The 21313-nt window shown below is 40.4% G+C and overlaps 1 protein-coding gene across 1 annotated transcript in view; it reads right to left on the bottom strand.

Annotated features, from left to right (window-relative positions):
* PEX7 (peroxisomal biogenesis factor 7) overlaps positions 1-21313 on the bottom strand; it is a 312578-nt gene that overhangs the window by 212619 nt on the left and 78646 nt on the right. The window contains exon 6 of the mRNA XM_089676224.1: positions 8876-8982. Coding sequence (XP_089532350.1) covers positions 8876-8982 — 107 coding nt within the window. The remainder of the gene's footprint in view (positions 1-8875; positions 8983-21313) is intronic.

Here is a 21313-nt window from a genome sequence, read left to right as displayed (position 1 = left end):
GCTTGAACCGCTACAAAAAATATACCGGCAAGTGCTAACAGAGATCAGGCCTGATTCTGCGAACACTGCTGTTTTGGGTGCACTGTATCAAGTGACAGTGATCTACTGACATTGCACTTGCTGGGGGAGAGGGGAGGTAAGCGTAGGGGCTAAACGCAGGTTCTGGGGCTGATCCCACTAATGCTCCATTTTTGGGGATGCTATACTAATGTGAAAGCTGGTATAGTGCTGATCTGATCACTGATATTGATTCGTTCAGACACTATACTACCAATGGAGGTTTATTGTGTATGTGAGCGTGTTCCCAGCAATCAAGGGGTTAAATGTTATCACGGGTGTACTAATAGGCAATCTGACGCTATCTGGGAGGGGCACTAACTGACGCTAACGCTATCTGAAGTCGCCAGCAACACTAATACAGCGATCAGCAAAAAATCTGTACTAATGACACTGGTGACAGGATATGGAAGGGGTTAAATGTGTCCTAAAGTGTTCTAACTGGATTTGTGTGCTGTTTTTACTTTTTTCTCTGCGACGGAATGTGCCCAGGGAAAGAAGATGTAATTTCCTGTCCTGTGTAACTATCAACACAGGACAGTATAGGACAGGGATCAATCATCAGACTTAGGCTGGACATCAATGGCCTAAATCGGATGATTGATCCCTCAGGGGCACCTGCGAGTTGGCGGGGGTGCGTGTGCCCCCCCCCCTGGCCCGCGAAAAACCACGGGAAAGCGAATCATGTATATATGTGCAGCAGTAAATGTACTGTGGGCGGGCCTTAAGCAGTTAAAAAGAATAAAAAGCACCTGCATGATGTGTGGTGCATTCAAAGAAAATGCTTTCAGTTCACATGACTGAAAATGTCAAAAAATATAGGAAATCAATGGAAAAGTGTTGTGTGTGTGGCCAGCATTAAAGTAGAACTAAAGGCAAAACATTTTTTATAGATAGAGCAAGGGAGGGTTACCCCGTCAGTTTTTCCTGCCATGTGTGTCCCATAACCAAAACAGGAAGTGAGAGGAAATCTTTCCAAAGTAAGGGAATCCTGGGATCTCACTACAACTAGAAGATTTCCCCTCTATTAGTGTTCTGGTGTCAACTGAAACTTTGGGATTTTCTTTCACTTTCAATGATAATGGTAAACAGGACAAATAGAGAGGGTGAATCTCCTTAATGGGGGCACAGACAGGAATAAAAACTGACAGGTTTTCTAATTCCTCTCCACTCTATCCAAAACACTTAAAATTGATCTCTATGAAAGGTTAACAATGTGCACTTTTTTTGTTAAAAAAAAACAAAACAGCTGGTCACTCTGAAACAAATACTGTGCTTTTGACATTACAACCTTCTACAATGCAGTAAAGAAGGTCTTCAGGAAGGTCAGTGCAATTAAATATGGAGAATCGAGCACTATGCTGGACTAAGATCGCGTACATAAAATACACTAATCATTACATTGTGAGACCCAATAAAATCCACTGGTGAAGGTAATTGGCTGTAAATGCTAATCATTTCCACACCATTCCATCACTTGCACTGGACTTGACAGCAGAGATATTGATATACATAGCCCTTGGGGGTTCTTACAAATCAAAAGACAAAAAGATTTGAAGCATGCCAGACTCTCATTTCCACTTTATTAAATATCAAAGTCTTATTACATAACGGTCCTCAACTGTTAGAACAAATATTGCTTTTTTGCACCTAACATTTTAGCAAAAATTAATCTATATAATTTTAATGATAACATTTCCCACCAGGCAATGCTGTAAAGGTCAAAGTAAAATGTTCTTTTATAAAAAGAAAAAGGCAGTGCCTTTTATTAACTTAAAATATTAAATAATACCAAAAATAAAGTAAGTGATAATTAACAGGAAATTTGTAGCACTTATTTTCGAAAAGTTACAACATTTCTATTTTTCCAAACTATATGTATATATATATTCATCTTTTTTTAACGAGTAAATATTTACTACTGGGTGCGTCCATGGTAGGCCTTCTAATAAGAAAGCAGGTATTGGAGTTGCTTTACTGAAACTGTAGAGTGCAAAGACGGGTGCAGCTGTGCATTGTAGCCAATTAGTTTTTAACTTCAGCTTGTTCAATTAAGCTTTGGCAAAAAAAGAAAAAAAAACTGGAAGCTGATCTGTTTCTAGGCAGAGCTACACCAGATTTTGCACTCTCTAGTTCTAATAAATCAACCCCAATTGCCTACTTGCTTTCGGGCAAACTGTGTTAATTTACTAGTTAAGGTGTTGATCTCTTCCCCTGTGAGGAGGAGGGTGTGTTCCTCTGAGTCGCTTAGGTCTGTTTTGATTACATCTGTGAAGACCTACGCTTTTTTGTGTTTTTGCTATAAAACCATTAAAGATGCAATATATTTACCTGATAAAATAAACCCAATTTTGCAACTTTGACATGTGTTAATAAAACTGTATATCATTGTAACTACTTCATATATCCTAGGTGAATTATAGCTTGTGTTTTTTCAGTACAGATTGAACTTTTATTTGGTGGTAAATGTTTATTGATACCTCCTGAGTTTGTATCATTATGAAAGGAAAACTGTCCCAAAGTAGTAAGAAAAAAAATATTTCTTAAACTTTAGCTTTATATTTTTATGCAATTACCATGACTTCTCGTCTAGCAGGAGGAAAAGATACAATGTATCTCTTTCTAGAGAAGTTTGTTGCTTCTCCACTTCAGAGGTGAAAAACACAGGGAAGGGCTACAGAGTGAATGATCATTGTGAGAGCCCATTTTTGCAGTCCTCGATCGTCAGAGACCTGAAGCAGTCATTGACAGCTTGGTCTAAGTGCTGGAAGTGTGATCGAGCATGCTTCCAGCACAAACAGAACACATATGTAGCAATTGTACGTACAGAGATGGACGCGGTCATCCATCTTGCTAAAGATCCTCCATCTTGTATCATTCTCTCTGTCTCCAATCCCCTTCCCTCAGGAATGTGGTCTGTGTGTATGCTGAGGTCACAAGGCATCAGGCACAGCTTCATGGTTATAAACCCCAATTAGCCTGGGCCCAGTATGTCTGTGAGACTCTTGCTTGGAGGTGATCGTAAAGCTATAAACCAGTCCTTCACTGAACATGAAAAACATTCCAGGCTAACAGTAAAACAGACATCCTATTTAAAACCACTTTTCCATATAATTTCATATCTTAAGATAGGAAATAATTACAATGAAACAAAGCATATATTCGGACAGCTCAGTTTAATGCAAGTCGCCAGATATCTTACACCCCTAGTTAAAGTCTACAGGAGAGCAGAAAGCCATATAGTTCTAGCTGAAATAGTAAGGTATGATATATTTGATGTCTGGACGTTCAGGATATCATTCTGCATATTAATCTACTAGTGGCTACATGTGCCTAGGGAAGGTTATTGACCATGGTATAACTTGGGAGGGATTTGGTCATAGCCTGAGTTCCCCGCCTAAAACATCCCTCCCCAAATGAGGCGATTGGTTCTCTGCTTTAAGGAGACACCCTGCTGAGTTCCTAGAAAAAAGGCTGTTATGCTTGGAGCAGTAAGTTGAAGAATTTTCCCTTTTTAACATCAGGAACCAACTTGGGAGAACGGTACCCTTTTGTTCAGGACCTTGATCTGCTTAAACCAAGGCTGACGGCAAGTATTCTACCTCCCTAAACTTCTTTCTGTTATCTCTCTGTTGTGTTATTGCTCTCTGTATTTTATATATATCGGCTACATCTTTTTCTGTAAATATTTTTATTGCACCATTTTGACCTTTTTAGTAATAAATCCTATTTTCTGAAAAGTGTTGAACTGTTTCTAAAGCTCTTTAATGCAAACTAAGTATCCCTGTCTCTGAAGAGCGCTACTGTGTGTTTTAAACTTCTGCATACATCTGCCGACGGTGACAGTGTGTATACAGATGCTTATTCAAACATCATAGTGTCACTGCTAAGATTGGCGAGTTTCCTCCTACTCTGTATGAAAAGGTGGTGGTGGCAGTTTAAAGGGTTAATTGCATAATTAACCTGACCCAGTGACAATCGCTCTCAGGCTGCGGTATATAGATTGTGGTCCATTAGCTAGAAAATCTTTGTGCAGGATGCAGCTGAGCGTGGCATTGTTACGCACGTGACAGCGTGGTTTTAGATTGGCTAGTCCTTCGGTCACGAGTTGGTGAGAAGGGCTGGGGTTCCGACGCCGCGTCCGTCACAACATATATGCGGCGCTAGGATTCAAGTCCACTTCTTGGACAATGCATATATGTGTGATGCAGCCGTAAAGGGGTAAAGAACTAGTGTACTTTATTTATAAAACATTTGAATCTACTCACTGGGCATTCTTCTAGTAATTCACAATTAGATACTTTTTTTTTCAGCCGTCTTAACCCCTTCCCAATGAGCGTATGTATATGAGGCCTCACGGAAGTGGGTCTTTATCTGTGGGGCCAACATATATGTAGTGCTGTGTCTGTGCTGAGAGTGCGCTGCACAGCCCACTCCCAACACAGAGACCAAACATTCCTACTAACAATTGGGAAATGGGAGGCCTGGTTCCCGATCACTTGAGAGTTGATTCACACATGTGTGTTGCAGAATGAAACTCAGGTTACACAGCTAATAGACACAGCAGCTGCTCAGCGGTTCAGGTCAGGTTTACATCAGGTTCAGGACAGGATTGGATCAGGATTTTATTCTGTTCACACATATGCGGTTTAGAAATGGTTCCCATAGAAGTCAATAGCCTGTAATCCACACCTGAACCTGAAGGCACCGCTCAGAAATCGTACATGACTCTTTTTCAAACTGCATTGAATCTGCACTGCCAGTGCACCAGATATATGTGAGCAGGCACCATAGGAAGAAAAGTTATTTCACATGTCATGCAGATTGGATGCGGTTCAAAACACATCCAATCCACATATATGTGAACCAGTACTGACTGGCTATCACAGTGATCAGTCACTGTACAGCCCAACTCTGTGTTGTTTTCTCCTCTTGAGTAGATAAAAAGATACTGTATTTTTTTCTCTTTGCTAGAGGAGAAAATTGTAAAGCAAAAAAAAGTGCAAATCACTAAAAAAACAAATAAAAATATAAAACAACTATATCAAGTTTTGAACTAGGTCAGTGTCAGGGTTAGGGCCAAGTGTCATGGTCAGATTCAAAGGTCAGTGAATCATTAGTGTCAGATAGTGACAGTGTCAGTGTGTTTTAGGTAGATTTCTGAACCCTACTATGGCTACAGATAACAAATAACATGCACATGTGTGTAATTACTGCGATCACCAGGAGCAGAATTTATTTGTTCTTTGGTGTTAGGTCATGGTATTCGCTACATTTTAAAAAAAAAAAAATTTTTTTTTTTTTTTTACTCTTTTGTGCCAGTTTTCCTTTGATAATAAAAAGAAATCCATTTCCATTACCGCTCAAAGGAAAAGCTCAATTTCTTCTGAAAAAAAAAACAAAAAAAAACAAGGTACAGTGCCTTGAAAAACTACTCATACCCTTGAAAATTTCCACATTTTGTCATGATACAACTAAAAACGTAAATGTATTTAATTGGGATTTTTATGTGATAAACCAACACAAAGTGGCACATAATTGTGAAGTGGAAGGAAAATGATAAATGGTTTTCAAAATTTTTTTACAAATAAATATCTTAAAGTGTGGCGTGCATTTGTATTCAGCCCCCGAGTCAATAATTTGTAGAACCACCTTTTGCTGCAATTACAGCTGCAAGTCTTTTTGGATATGTCTCTACCAGCTTTGCACATCTAGAGAGTGACTTTTTTTCCCATTCTTCTTTGCAAAATAGCTCAAGCTCTGTCAGATTGGATGGAGAGCATCTGTGAACAGCAATTTTCAAATCTTGCCACATATTCTCAAATGGATTTAGGTCTGGACTTTGACTGGGCCATTCTAACACTTGAATATACTTTGGTCTAAACCATTCCAATGGAGCTCTGGCTGTATGTTTAGGGTCGTTGTCCTGCTGGACGGTGAACCTCCGCACCAATCTCAAATCTTTTGCAGACTCTAACAGGTTTTCTTCTAAGATTATCCTGTATTTGGCTCCATCCATCTTCCCATCAACCCTGACCCCCTTTACCTGTCCCTGCTGAAGAAAAGCGTCCCCACAACATGATGCTGCCATCACCATGTTCCATTGTTTGACTTCTTGCAAACGGGACTTATGGCTTTCTTTCAACAATGGCTTTCTTCTTGCCAATCTTAAATAAAGGCCAAATTTGTGGAGTGCACGTCTAATAGTTGTCCTGTGGACAGATTCTCCTACCTGAGCTGTGGATCTCTGCAGCTCATCCAGAGTTACCATGGGCCTCTTGGCTGCTTCTCTGATTAATGCTCTCCTTGCCCGGTCTGTCAGTTTAGGTGGACGGCCATGTCTTGGTAGGTTTGCAGTTGTGCCATACTCTTTCCATTTTCGGATGATGGATTGAAGAGTGCTCCATGAGATGTTCAAGCTTGGGATATTTTTTTATAACCTAACCCCGCTTTAAACTTTTCCACAATTTTATCCCTGGCCTGTCTGGTGTGTTCCTTGGCCTTCATGATGCTGTTTTTTCACTAATGTTCTCTAACAAACCTCTGAGGGCTTCACAGAACAGCTGTATTTATACTGAGATTAAATTACACACAGGTGGACTCTATTTACTAATTAGGTGACTTCTGAAAGCAGTTGGTTTCACTAGATTTTAGTTAGGGGTATCAGAGTAAAGGGGGCTCAATACAAATGTACGCCACACTTTTCAGACATTTACAGTGGATATAAAAAAATCTACACACCCCTGTTAAAATGTCAGGTTTGTGTAATGTAAAAAAATGAGACAAAGATAAATAATTTCAGAACTTTTTCCACCTTTAATGTGACCTATAAACTGTACAACTCAATTGAAAAACAAACAAATCTTTGGGGGGGGGGGGGGGGAGTAAACATAAAAAAATAAAATAATGGGGTTGCATAAGTGTGCACACCCTCTTAAAACTGGGGATGTAGCTGTGTTCAGAATTAACCAATCACATTCAAAATCATGTTAAACAGGAGTCAGTATACACCTGCCATCATTTAAAGTGCCTATTGTTAACGCCAAATAAAGTTCAGCTGTTCTAGTAGGTTTTTCCTGACAATTTATTTTTTTTCAACAGCTGCGTTTATTAAATTCATACAAATGTAAAACAAAGCATGATACATAAAAACAGGCAAACGTATGACAAGAAGTAGCAATACAATACACATTATTATTATGCAGTATTTATATAGCACTAAAAGGTTTGCTCAGCGCTGTACATTATAGTGGGGGACAGAACATGAGACAATACAGTAACAAAACAAAACACGAGGGGGTCAAGGGCCCTGCTCTTTCGAGCTTACAATCTAAAAGACATGACATTCCAATGCTAAAGATGTTAAAAGGTATCAGTCAGGAGAATGGTACAAAAGAATTTCCAAGGCATTAGATATACCATGGAACACAGTGAAGACAGTCATCATCAAGTGAAGAAAATATGGCGCAACAGTGACATTACCAAGAACTGGATGTCCCTCCAAAATTGATGAAAAGACAAGAAGAAAACTGGTCTGGGAGGCTACCAAGAGGCCTACAGCAACATTAACCACTAGCCTACAGGGCACTTATACCCCCTTCCTGTCCAGGCCAATTTCCAGCTTTCAGCGCTGTCACACTTTGAATGACAATTGCGCGGTCATGCAACACTGTACCCATATGAAATTTTTATCATTTTTTGTGACAGGTAGAGCTTTATTTTGGTGGTATTTAATCACCTCTGGGTTTTTTATTTTTTCTTAAACCAAAACCACTGAAAATTTTGAAAAAAAAAAGTTTTTTCTTAGTTTTTGTTATAAAATTTTGTAAATAAGTGATTTTTCTCATCCTTCACTGATGTGCGCTAATGAGGCTGCAGTGATGGGCACTGAAAAGCAGCACTGATAGGCGGCACTGACTGGCGGCACTGATGCACACTGATAGGCGGCACTGACTGGCACTGATAAGTGGCACTGATTGTCAGCAATAATTGGCATTGATAGGTGACACTGACTGGCACTAATGGGTGACACTGAAAGGCAGCTCAGATGGGCACTGATATGTGGCATTGATGTGCACTGGTAGGCACTGATATGTGGCATTGATAGGCACTGGCAGGTGGCATGCATGAGCACTGAGAGCTGGTACTGATGGACACTGACAGGTGGCACTGCTGGGGCTACACTGATCATCCGGGCACACTGATCATCAGTGCCCTGATGATCAGTGCACATGTCCCCTCCGAGGAATGCCGATTACCGGCTCTCCTCTCCTCAAGAGCTGTCAGCGTGACAGCTCGTGAGGAGAAAAATGCCAATAACTGGCATTTCCCTATTTGGACACAGCTGATCACATGACCGAGCCAAAATATTCAGCTCTTTCCGTTGATTGGTGATCTGCTGTGTCCGAGGGACACAGCGCACTGCCGATCGTCATGCGCTCCTGGGGCCGCGCATGGGAGGTTAGAATGGGAGGACATGATATGACGTCCTCCCAGAACGAGAGAACCACCTTGCGCCCATCATTTATTTATATGGCGGCTGGGAGATGGTTAATATTTGGGGGTTTTAAGTGATTTTCTAGCAAAAAAAATGATTTTTTACATGTAAACAAAAAGTGTTAGAAAAGGCTTGGTCTTCAAGTGGGCATATTATAGGGCAATATAAACAAAACATTATTGTGGATCACAAGCTGCTCCCACAAGCAGGACACCATGCTGCCCTAAGAACATGTTGATGATAAAGACCATATGTAAGCTAAAATGTAGCAAAAAGAATGGAAGCTGTGTCTAAAAGTGACATGTAATACATTCAACTTACCTGATCGTATTTGCACCAGTCACAACTTAGAATCTCTGCTTGATGTGCTGGGATAACTAGCTTAGAAACAGGCGCTTTTACATCCCATATCCTTAAGGTCTGATCTCCTGTAATAGACACACACACAAAGCAGTTAGACAAGTGCAGGTCATGTGCAAAGATTTAAAGATGAATTCCAGGTATGGTATCTATTTACATAGTTACATTGGTCCAGCTTGGACCAATGTAACTATGTGTATACCATATCTGGCCGATGTCCCTGGAAGCTGAACATCACTGAAGCATTGTCTGAATGGCATGCGTGATAAAAGGCCAACCTCCTGTGTTTAGAATGCATCAGGCTGTTGGTTCAGAATGAGACCCAGAAGCAAGTGTGGATCACTAGAGTTGTGATTTCCAGAGGCGTTGGCCAGGTATGGTATATACTGTAAATACTTACACTGGTCCAAGCTGGATCAATGTAAAAATATACCATGACCTGGAATGCATCTTAAATTCTCACTTTAGGTACACTGTGGCTCATTTTCTAAAGCAACTAAGAACACTGTCAGTCTTCCTATCTATGAAGCAGCTCCTGTGCAGGAGTACAGGGTGCTGGTGCAAAAAAGAAAGCGGGTTAATGTTGGATTACAAAGAACAGAAATATTCTTGGAAAAAAGTACATAATTTGAAGGGGAAACCCTAAAAACCCTTCTACTCCAGGTCCTGCTAACCACATTCAGAATAAAACTACTTATATAAACTCAATATTATCTGTCAATAAAGCAATACAGTGATTGCTTTTGCTGACCTTCTATTGGGAATGCCAGTTATTTGTTATGATGAAGTACTGGCTTTAATACTTTCTCTACTAAGCATTCCTAATTGATTAATTGGCAATTCCCCCACCCACCTCAGTATAAATTTTGGCCTTCCTTCGGCTCTGCACTTCAGTGAATGCACAAAGAGAGAAAGAACAGCAGACAACTTCAAATACTAATCAGACTACAGGTGACCTGTTTCTCCATCCAGCTCTTATCCAGTCTGCTTCATCTCCATTCTGTAACATGCACTCCCTACTCCTCCTTCTCACAGTTGTGTCCTCTCTCTTCAAACTCTCTCTCCTTCACCCCTCTTCTCCACCCCACAGCTTATATATATCACCCTCACTCCTTTCTTCACCTTATTACTGTACTTATCAACTCCTGCAAATTCTGAACCCACACACTAACAAAACCTCCAGGACACTGGAACCTGTCCCTCCATACAAGTCATACTCCCATATTACCTCCCTCACCCTTCTGCTTCTCCTAACATCTGGAGACATTTCCCCAAATCCTGGTCCGCCATCTTTTTCCTTTGATCAACACATCCAGCACCCCCTATCCTCCAACACCAGCCGCAATTCACACAATCAAGTTACTATTCCTATTCTTCCTAGAACCAGCCTCCCCTTTTCCTGTGCCCTCTGGAATGCCCGCTCTGTCTGTAACAAACTCACCTCTGTCCATGACCTTTTTATCACAAACGTGCTTGCAATTACAGAAACCTGGCTTCATAAATCTGACTCTCCCTCTCCTTCTGCCCTCTCCCATGGTGGTCTCCTCTGGACTCACTCCCCAGGCCTAGTGGACAGAAGGGAGGTGGAGTAGGAATCCTCCTATCCCCTCAAAGCACTTTTCAGATCCTTCATTCACCTCCCTATCTGTCCCTCTCATCATTTGAAGTTCACTGTATTTGTCTGTTCTCTCCAGTTTCTTTAAGAATTGCTGTGATCTATCGTCCTCCTGGACCGGTATCAAGCTTCCTTGATGACTTCTCTGCCTGGCTGCCTTACTTTCTCTCTTCTGAAATTCCCACTATTATTCTTGGTGATTTCAACATCCCTGTTAATCTTAACACTCCTGCTACCTCTAAACGTCTGAGCCTAACCACTTCTTTTGACCTAAAGCAATGGACGCATGCTTCTACTCACTCGAATGGTAACTGCCTCGACCTTGTATTCTCCTACCTATGCACTCCTTGCAACCTCACCAATTTTCCTCTTACACTCTCTGATCACTCCCTTATTAGCTTCACTCTCTCCTTGGCTTCCTCCTCCTTGTCTTCCAACTACCAAACAGTTACCCGTAGAAACCTTCGTTATCTTAACCCTTCTCTTCTTTTTTCGGCAACAGATTGTCTCTATGACAAAATCTCAGCCATGTCCTGCCCCAACCTGGCCACTTCTGTCTACAATAGTTCACTGTCATCCACCCTGGACATGTTGGCCCCCCTCACTACACACAGAATTAGGCCCCGACTGCTACAGTCCTGGCAAACAGACAATACCAGATGCCTCAAAAAACGTAGCTGTGCTCTTGAGCGTTTATGGTGTAAGACTAAGACCCAGCAAAGACTTCAACCAATATAAATCTGCCCTTCAAAAATATAATTCTTGTCTCCACCATGCCAAACAGACCTATTTTATCACTCTCATTAATACCCTCTCACGCAATCCCCATCAACTCTTTTCTACCTTTAACAATCTACTTCATCCTTCTCTACCTCCACCCAATAACTCACTCACTGCCCAGCAGATCGCTAATCACTTCAAAAATAAAATTGATACAATTCGTGACGAGATCTCCACTGTACAGATATCTCCCTCACCCTACACTCCTTGTCCACCTGCACAATCTATACTTACCCTTGTTTAACCGAGCTACTATAAAGGAGGTTGGTAAACTGTTTTCTAAAGCTCACCTAACCACCTGCACCCTGTTCCCTAGCAAATACTATGGTCACCCTCTGGCTCTATCCTTCATTCTTTAACGCATATCGTCAATCTCTCCCTTTCTACTGGCATCTTCCCCAACTCTCTAAAACATGTGCTAGTCACCCTCATACTTACAAAAGCCTCACTGGACCCCGCCAATCTTTGGTACTTTCTGGGTCACTGACTCAAGACAGTTGTTCAGATTAGAGAGACATTATAAGCCACTGTTCACATACTTTTTCTAAGTAAGTGACTTAAAGTGGTTGTACACCCTTACATATGCCCAGTGAAGGGACTATCGTCTAGTGATACACATCCTACAAACAAATCCTCCTACAAAAGTTGTACTGTTCTGTCTGCAGTCTTCGCTTCTCTAAATCCATTAAAAGTGCTGAAAAAAGAGGCAGAGAGCTGAATTTACACTCTGCAGAGCTCAGTGAGGAGAGCTCCGAGAGCTGATTGGAAGGAAGAAACACACCCCCCTTCACACACCACACAGGAACAGAGCTGAGGCTGTCAATCTGCTGGAGGCAGCCAAAGCTTAATTGAAAAAGCTGAGGTTAGAATCTGATTAGTTTCTATGCAGAAATGAACCTGATTTTGCACTCTCCAGCTTTAGTAAATAAATCCCTTAGTGCTCCTGAGACAAGTACACACTATAGAAGAATATGCTTTGTTCATATTTCATGTCTGAGGTTTACAACCACTTTAAAGTTCTGAAGATAGAATGAAGGCCAGGTAACTAGCCTTTGTGTTTCCCTCATGACAGATTTCTTTTATTTCAACAAATGCACAGCGAATTTCAACATTAAACTATAATTCTAAAATCACATGTACACCATTAGGCCGCATGTACAAGGCTGACCCCTAAGCCTTCACCCTCCGGTTTGTACATCTGTGTGGTTTTCATGGTTTGATTGAATAAAGGTGTTTTTTTGATCTTTCATTGGGAGTGTGGCGATCCGGATTTTTTCTGTTTCATACATTACAGCTGCGACTAGGCGAGAACCCCAGTTACAGAGACCTTGCCATTTGTGTTGGCTCACCTTGGAGCAGTGTGCATGTTTGCTGTGGATCCAAGAGTTTTGTGTAACTTCAATTTCAGTGTTTCAAACAAAAAAAAAAAAAATCACACAAATATTGCATCTACTGTCGTGTGTTATTTATTAGCTCGGCACAATTTGATCTTTTATATTTAGTAAGGATTTTGGGGATAATGCTATATTGAGGTGTTCCATTAGTATTTTAAAAATAAGGTGGTATTTAAAAATATTGCTTTGATAATCATTTGTACAACTCTTATGGGATGTAAAAAAATTATACTATCTTTTAATTCTATACGTCCTGCAAAATTTATGTGGTGTGTGTGTGCTTTTACAAACCTTTATGCCTGTACTGTATATGTGAAAAACAACAAAACCCAAATGATAAAAGATATTGCCCATCCACCAAGGGATTCTTTGTACATCTAACAAGAGAATGTTTAGGGAATAATCATTTATTTTACCTTAACCACTTCCAGTCCAGAAACTTTTACCCCCTTACTGTCCAGGCCAATTTTTAGCTTTCAGTGCTATCACACTTTGAATGACAATTGCGCGGTCATGCAACACTGTACCCATATGAAATTTTTAGCATTTTTTGAGACAGATAAAGCTTTATTTTGGTGGTATTTATTCACCACTGGGATTTTTATTTTTTTTGCTATGTAAATTAAAAAGTCCAAAAATTTTGAAAAAAGTGTTTTTCTTATAAAATTTTGCAAATAAATAGTATTTCATCATAAATCTTGGCCAAAATGTATGCCGTTATCTTTTTAGTAAAAAAAAAAAAAAAAACCCCAAATTAGTTTATAACCAAAATTATAATTTTTAAACTTTTTTTACATTTTTTTTATTTATTTATTTTTACATACTGTCACCCTAGCAGTACCATAGTGACACTGTACTACTTGTGGGGGGTGATGAAGATTTTTTTTTTTTTTACACCGATTGCTTTTACAGCCTATATGGGTGTAAAAGCAATCATTCCTCCTTCTTTCTAGCTGCATTCTTGCAGCCATTGAGAACTACTGTGTGAGGTGTGATTGGTCACAGCTTGTCACATGGTATAAGGCTATTGTGAATAGCCTTGTACCATGTGACCTCTGTAATCATTCACAGATTTCACACGCAGTAAGCAATGATGTCAGCAGTGACATCTTGCTTACTACTCTGCATGTGATCACTGATTGGCCAATCAGTGATCACATGATCAGGACCTCGCACAGAGGTCTCGTTCAACGATTGGTGTTCCACTGTGTCTGGAGGAAACAGCGGGCACCGGATCGTGGTGCTGTGCGCTCCCAGGGAGCACGCACAAGCAGGGTGTGGGGAGGCCATTTAAAAACAGCCACCCGACCCTGCACTGCCACCGTCTGGCCATTTATACACAATGGCCGGACAGTAGGTGGTTAACTGCAAAAAAAAAAACAATGTGGAAATAAATAAAAATTTACAACCCAGTTAGTTAACGTTTTTTACTTTTTGTACTTTTGTAATGCAGCGTGCAATACACTGTTCAGTTACAGGCTAACGTGCAAAATGAGCTACTGTTAAATGCAGAGTGCTAAAATGTACAAAGGCAGCATTGTTATTCCTCTAAAACAAGGGGCCGGTTTACTGTCCTTCAGACTTTAGGGGGGCCTGACTGTGGCCATCAAAAGTAGAGGATGAATCAGTTGGAGAAAACAATGCCCTATCATTTGTGTCATTTAGAGGAATTATGCCCCATCATTGGTGACATTGGTAGGAATTGTGTTCCACCATTAGTCCGGTTGAGAAATCTCAAAACAGCAGCTGGACAAAGGAACTCTTCCAATTTGATAGACATGGAGCAGTTGGGGAAAGAAGAGTGGTCCAAAATTCCAGTAGAGAGGTGTAAGAAACTCATTGTTTTTTTAGCCACTTGGTAACCTCAATATAGCGAAATGACGGCTACAGCGCGGTTATCCAGTTCTGGGAGGGCGTTATATGATGTCCTCCCACACGCCCCTGGTGATCTCTATGAACGCTGTGTCCTGCGGACACAACTGATCACGTGATAAGGTAAAAGGTGAATCACAGCGGGCTTTTACCACGTGATCAGCTGTGTCCAATGACACGGCAGATCAAGGAGTAAATACTGTTGCCGGTTATCGCTGTCACAGTGTGAGGAAAGTACTGCCGATAACCGGCAGCTGTCACAGAGCAGATTGGCACTGTTGATCAGTGCCCTGCAGTGCCCCCATTAGTGCCCAGCAGTTGCACCCATCAGTGCCACCAGTCAGTGCCGCCCATCAGTGCTGCCTATCAGTGCAGCATCATCAGTGTCTTCTCATCATATTGTCATCAATTGTCATTCAAGGTGGGACAGCGCTGAAAGCTGAAAATTGGCCTGGACAGGAAGGGGATATAAGTGCCCAGTAGGCAAGTAATTAATGTGGCTGCTGTTTTTTGCATTGAAGTCACTAGTGGGAGTTTTCGCATTGAAGTCTATGCGGTGCGATTTTCCACTGAAGTCTATGGGAAGCGATTTTGTATTGAAGTCACTAGAGGGTGTATTTGCATTGAAGCCTATGAGATGCGATTTTGCATTGAAGTCACTAGGGGCATTTTTGCATTGAAGTCAAAGGAACACAATTTTGCATTGAACTCTATGGGATGCAGCATGCAATTATCAGCACCTATTTTTTCTATTGTCAAAATGCCAATAACCCTATAATCAGTCAGTAATTTTCAGCGGACAATATATCGGTGCATCCCTAGTTTCAATGGTCATACTGTTAAAGCCAGTGACTGAGAAGCAGGGTGGAACAGATGGGCCTGTGTCAGGAAGCCTACCAGAAGTCTGTGTATGTCTCTGCACCAAGTTCTGCTGGGCCAAGTGGGAGCCATGAAGATCATCAGACTCCGTTCTTCCTCTTGCGGAAGGTTGTTGAGGTAAAATATTCACTGAAGAGAATGCACACACCAGCCTTAACGTGGACCAAGGAATCACCAGGGCATCCATTGCAAAGGCCAGAGGATCCCTGGACCTAGTCACAAACTTGTCCAGTTTTTTGTTGAAACTGGAGGCCATTGTGTCCACATCTGGTATTCCTCAGTTCTTACAGTTCATTATTAAGATCTCAGGGTGGAGGGATCACTTCCTTGAGTCCCAATGCTGGCAACTTAAGAAATCCATTTTCTACAACTAATAAGTAAATTGGAGATAGAGATGGAATGTGGTTCTCCGGTCAGGAGAGAATCAGGTTTGCGTCTTTCAGGGCTGCCTGACATTTAGTACCCCTTGATGGTTTATCTAGGCCACAGCCTTGGCACTGTCCGACTGCACCCTGATTGGTTGACCGTCTTAGGAGAGGGGTCCATTGTAAGAGTCAGTCTTATGGCTTCAGTTTTATGATATTGATTGGGTTCAACCATACAAGCAACACAGCTTATCATCTATTAAAGATAGGCCGCATCTTATAATTCACTTACGAAGAAATACGGAAAAATACATTTAATGAATGTGAATAGTAATAAAGTTAGAGCTTTGACAAGCAAAACATGCAATCTTGTACAGAAAGTCAATCAGTCTTGAGTAAAAAGCTAAGGTTATAAAGATGGCTACACATGTCCCCAAAAAAGCAAGCAATGCAACCTATTATATGTGTCATTCTTGATAAGGCATCTACAGTTTTAGGCTACCCTAAGATTAAATAACTATACTGCAGCAAAACAGAAATGGTTAACCCAGTCACAGTCAGGACACTGCCTTAAGGTAAAGAAGTCACATTTTCAAAGAGATTAGATACTTAAAGGATTGATGAACACTGCAGTATCTAATGGCTGGAGATACTGAACAGATTAAAAAAAAAAATCAAGTAAGGAATTTGTTATCTGGAAGACCTCTCAGTAGATCAGTAGAACATCTTTTTATTGTTTTTAGGGAAAACAAGCAAGATACTTCAACAATAGCTATTGTATTTGTACATATATATATATATATATATATATATATATAGAGAGAGAGAGAGAGAGAGAGAGACAGACAGACAGAAATATACTGTGTGTCTGTGTCTGAAAACTGGTAAGTTGCAAGTATTTAAAGATTAACAAACCATGCACGTGCATCCGATGGCCTCCCAATCTCTGGTAAATCACTAAATTCTCAATCAAATTGATGATGCAGAACCAAGAACCCTTTTCTAGCTTGCTTTTAATGTACATTCACATTGTGAAACAATAGAATGACAGTTTTGGGCGGACCTGCCCTTCCTCAAGTTCACAATGTGAATATATGAAAATAAAAATACAATATAATACAGAGATAATACCAAAATATTTTTAGTGTCATGATACACGGTATTGCCAAAAATATTGGGACACCCCTCCAAATCATTGGATTCAGGTGTTCCAATAACCTCCATGGCCACAGGTGTATAAAATCATCACCTAGGCACGCAGACTGCTTCTACAAACATCTGTGAAAGAATGGGTCACTCTCAGGAGCTCAGTGAATTCAAGCGTGGTACTGTGATAGGTTGCCACCTGTGCAATAAGTCCATCCATGAAATTTCCTTGCTACTAAATATTCCACGGTCAACTGTTAGTGGTATTATAACAAAGTGGAAGCAACTGGAAACAATAGCAACTCAGCCACGAAGGGGTAGACCACGTAAAATTACAGAGTAGGGTCAGCACATGCTGAAGTGCACAGTGCGTAGGAATCGCCAACTGTCTGCAGAGTCAATAGCTAAAGACCTAAAACTTCATGTGGCCTTCAGATTAGTACATCATTGTGTACAGGGGTTCATGGAATGGGTTTCCATGGCTGAGCAGCTGCATGTAAGCCTTACATCACCAAGTGCAATGCAAAGCATTGGATGCAGACGTGTAAAGCAAGCCGCCACTGGACTCTAGAGCAGTGGAGACGTTCTCTGGAGTGACAAATCATGCTTCTCTGTCTGGCAATCTGATGGATATGTCTGGGTTTGGCAGTTGCCAGGAAAATGGTTCTTGCCTGATTGCATTGTGCCAAGTGTAAAGTTTGGTGAAGGGGGGATTATGGTGTGTGGATTTTTATCAGGGGTTGAGCCTGGCACCTTAGTTCCAGAAAAGGGAACTCTTAAGGCGTCAGCATATTAAGACATTTTGGATAATTTCATGCTCCCAACTTTGTGGGAACAGTTTGGGGATGGCCCCTTCCTGTTCCAACATGATTGTGCACAAAGCAAGGTCCATAAAGACAAGGATGAATGAGTTTAGGGTGGAGGAACTTGGCTGGCCTGCACAGAATCTTGATCTCAACCCGATATAACACCTTTGGGATGAATTAGAGTGGAGACTGCAAGCCAGGTCTTCTCGTCTGACATCAGTGCCTGAACTCACAAATGCGCTTCTGGAAGAATGGTCAAACATTCCCATAGACAAACTCGTAATCTTGTGGACAGCCTTCCCAGAAGAGTTGACTAAGGACTAAGACTGTGATGCCATTAAAGCTCATGCGCGTGTAAAGGCAGGCGTCCTAATACTTTCGACAATATAGTGTAGTTTGACTGAAAATTACACAAGCAACACTGTATCCAAATGAACTTTATATAATTTTTAGGGTTCATGCACACTGGATTCTCTAAACCAACTCTCTAGACACAGACACCTTTTACCTGGCAGCAAAAAAACGCTCGGAAATTGTAAACATGGGTACCGCGTTAAACCATGTCAAGCGCTTGGGCATTAATTAATTTAATTGACCAGAATAATAACTTATTCTGACCATTGAAATGAAATAATGCTTTTAAGTGCTAAACACGCCTAGCATTAACATGGGTTTAGCCACATTTGTATTCGTTTTTGCCATGCCCAGCATTTTTCTGCCATAACATGATTCTTCTACGTTCAGAAGAGGAGCATTATACTGCCTCTAAATGAAGCTGCTCCTAAACTCTGGTAAAACCCTATGTGAGCATAAACACATAGGCTTTTATTGAGGTGTGTTCAGGAACTTAGACAAAAAAAAAAGTAAGTTTAGGAGCAACAGTGTGCATGAGCCCTAATAGATGCTTTTTTTTCAGCCTGCAGGTCGAACAAAAAATACTAATAACAGATTCCTCCATCCATACAGGGGAATCTCTTCTGCTGAGCTATTGTAATCTGACAGCCACAGCTTCTAGCTGTCAGAATACCTGCACATTGGCTGCATAAGATTGGCTGCAGCCACTGTTTGACTGACAATTTCTGGCACAGCACTTTTAAATTTTCAATCAAAGGATGTTGGACAGGAAGGGGCCACCTGCATAGCAAATTTTGGCCCGTTCATCAGAAGCAGCAGAAATTTGCAGTTTATGGCCAGCTTTAAACTGGCCTTTTGTGTAGATAGAAAGATAACCATCAGAGGATAAACCAAACACAGAAAACATACACATGTTGTTCTGCTGACCAACAAACCATTTGCACTGCCTGAAGTGCACAACCTGTGGTTCCATAACATAGACCCACAATAAATTATGTATACTATATATTTTTATTGATTATGGAAAAGTATAGTACATTCATAATGTCCCTTGTAAACCACCTCAAATCTTAAAATCAGTTGGTAACAGATGCTGAAAGATAAGGAAAAAGAAGTGGAGCAGCGGTAATTAAAACCCTTTGCCCTCAGTTAATCCAGCAAGATCCATGAGGTGGCCTCAGAAATCAGACATAGTTCAAACATGTTAGAGAGAGTGTAAAGCATAGTACATATGATCAGAAAATCGTATGAAAAATACCACTTTTGAAGCAATCATACGATAATCTGATAGTACACAGCTTTCGTCCAAAATTATTTGAAGGGACAAGCACGAAAATATTTTTTGTATGATACCAGATCATACGATTTTCATTTAATCAATACAGTTTTTGTCTGAAAATACAATACAAATACATTACATCACTTTTTAACTTTCTTTCTGTCGTACAAGAATTTTTGTATCTATAGTAACCTCTTCACTTTCAATATGAGACAAGCATGCAAAAAAAAAGGTTCAATCATTTGTCCAATATTCTGATCGAGTGTACGGTGCTTAAGAGAGTCATTGTGTTTATGGGTCTTAACAGAGTCTAATTATGCATATCAGAAGAAAGCAGCTTGACTATCAGGAAGATGAACAAGTTGCAGGTACATAAGGTAGGCAGTGTATATAAACCCAAATCTAATTTTCAACATGTGTGGCATCATCAGTCACAGCTAGCTAAACCACTGCCTCAAATTTAGCAGTGGTGCCATCAGCCTACTGTGCCTTAGCTGTTGGGATGACTATGACTAATATTCCATCCCTCAACATTTCAGTGAAACACACTATAATGACCCCAAGGGGTTAAAACTATTTGGGACTGAGGCAATAGAGGGGGACCTAGATACAGGTAGAAGGTATCAAAAACTTTGCAAGCGTGAAGCATTTTGGATCATCACATTAGGTAGTCTAGCCCCTGCTGGTCTCAATGAAAACCCAGAGATACATATTATTATTCACTGGTCTACACGTATATGTGCTAGTGCCTACATATCCCATTTTCTTTCTTTTCTTTTTTTCCACCTGGTCTATATCCTATGCAATTAGTTCCATCGAAAGTGTTATATTTCGTTAACAAATAACTCTTTTCACCACCTATTGGGAGATACATAAGTGAGTACACCCCTCACATTTTTGTAAATATTTTATTATATCGTTTCATGTGACAACACTGAACAAATGACACTTTGCTACAATGTAAAGTATTGAGTGGACAGCTTGTACAACTGTGTAAATTTGCTGTCCTCTCAAAATAACTCAACACACAGCCATTAATGTCTAAACCGCTGGCAACAAAAGTGAGTACACCCCTAAGTGACAATGTTCATCCCCTGTCTAACAATATTAGTCCCATTTTTTGTGTTCATGTTACCTTGCCTGTGAATGTTGAGCGTTGGATGGAATAACATATACACCAAGTTGACCTTGATTATATTGGGGTCCACAGTGGGAAATGAGATTAATTGTACTGATTAGACGCATGCACAGTAGAATAGCGCAGGCTATGGATGGAGGATTATAGATCTATATATACATTTAAGACTACTGTATGAATATGTTCTTTTATACAGAGAACACTATTATTTTAATTTTGTGTGCATGTATCCTTACCTGTGAGTCTAGAGCTGCTGGAGGAGGAAGAGGATAATACAGAAGCATGCTGGAGCAGACATCCCCTTTGTGTTGATTTAAGTTTTTATGACATTGATATGATATTGGAGTACCAATTTGGAGGTGAGCAGATATGTTGCACTAGGTGGCTGAAGACACAGCACAAAATTTTGGGATGTTTAAAGAACAATGGTGGTGGACTATTAATCATTGGAAGTTTGGACTTTTATTTATTTTTGTACTTTTAAAATACATATTTTATTTTTTTGTTTGCGCTACATCATTGTGGTATTTTAAGCATGTATAGTGCGGTGGAAAGCACTGTTGATGTTTAGTAGCATTCAAGGACTGTATTTTCTATCACATTGATTGTTATATTCACACTAAGATTAGAACTGTGCTGATTGTTCATTCATATATTTACATAGACTTTTGCCTGCGTTTGCACATAGGCAGAGCATATTTTTTTCAGGTGTTTTGCAATCATTTTTGAATATTTATCAAGTTTCAGGTGTCTGTGTCCTGGTCTGAACAA

The sequence above is a fragment of the Staurois parvus genome, unplaced genomic scaffold (assembly GCF_062004578.1).
Source record: "Staurois parvus isolate SC_StPar_1 unplaced genomic scaffold, SC_StPar_1.0 ptg000165l, whole genome shotgun sequence".
Classification (NCBI taxonomy): domain Eukaryota; kingdom Metazoa; phylum Chordata; class Amphibia; order Anura; family Ranidae; genus Staurois; species Staurois parvus.
Note: the sequence above shows the minus strand (reverse complement) of the source record. Positions and strands in the feature narration are given on the sequence as shown.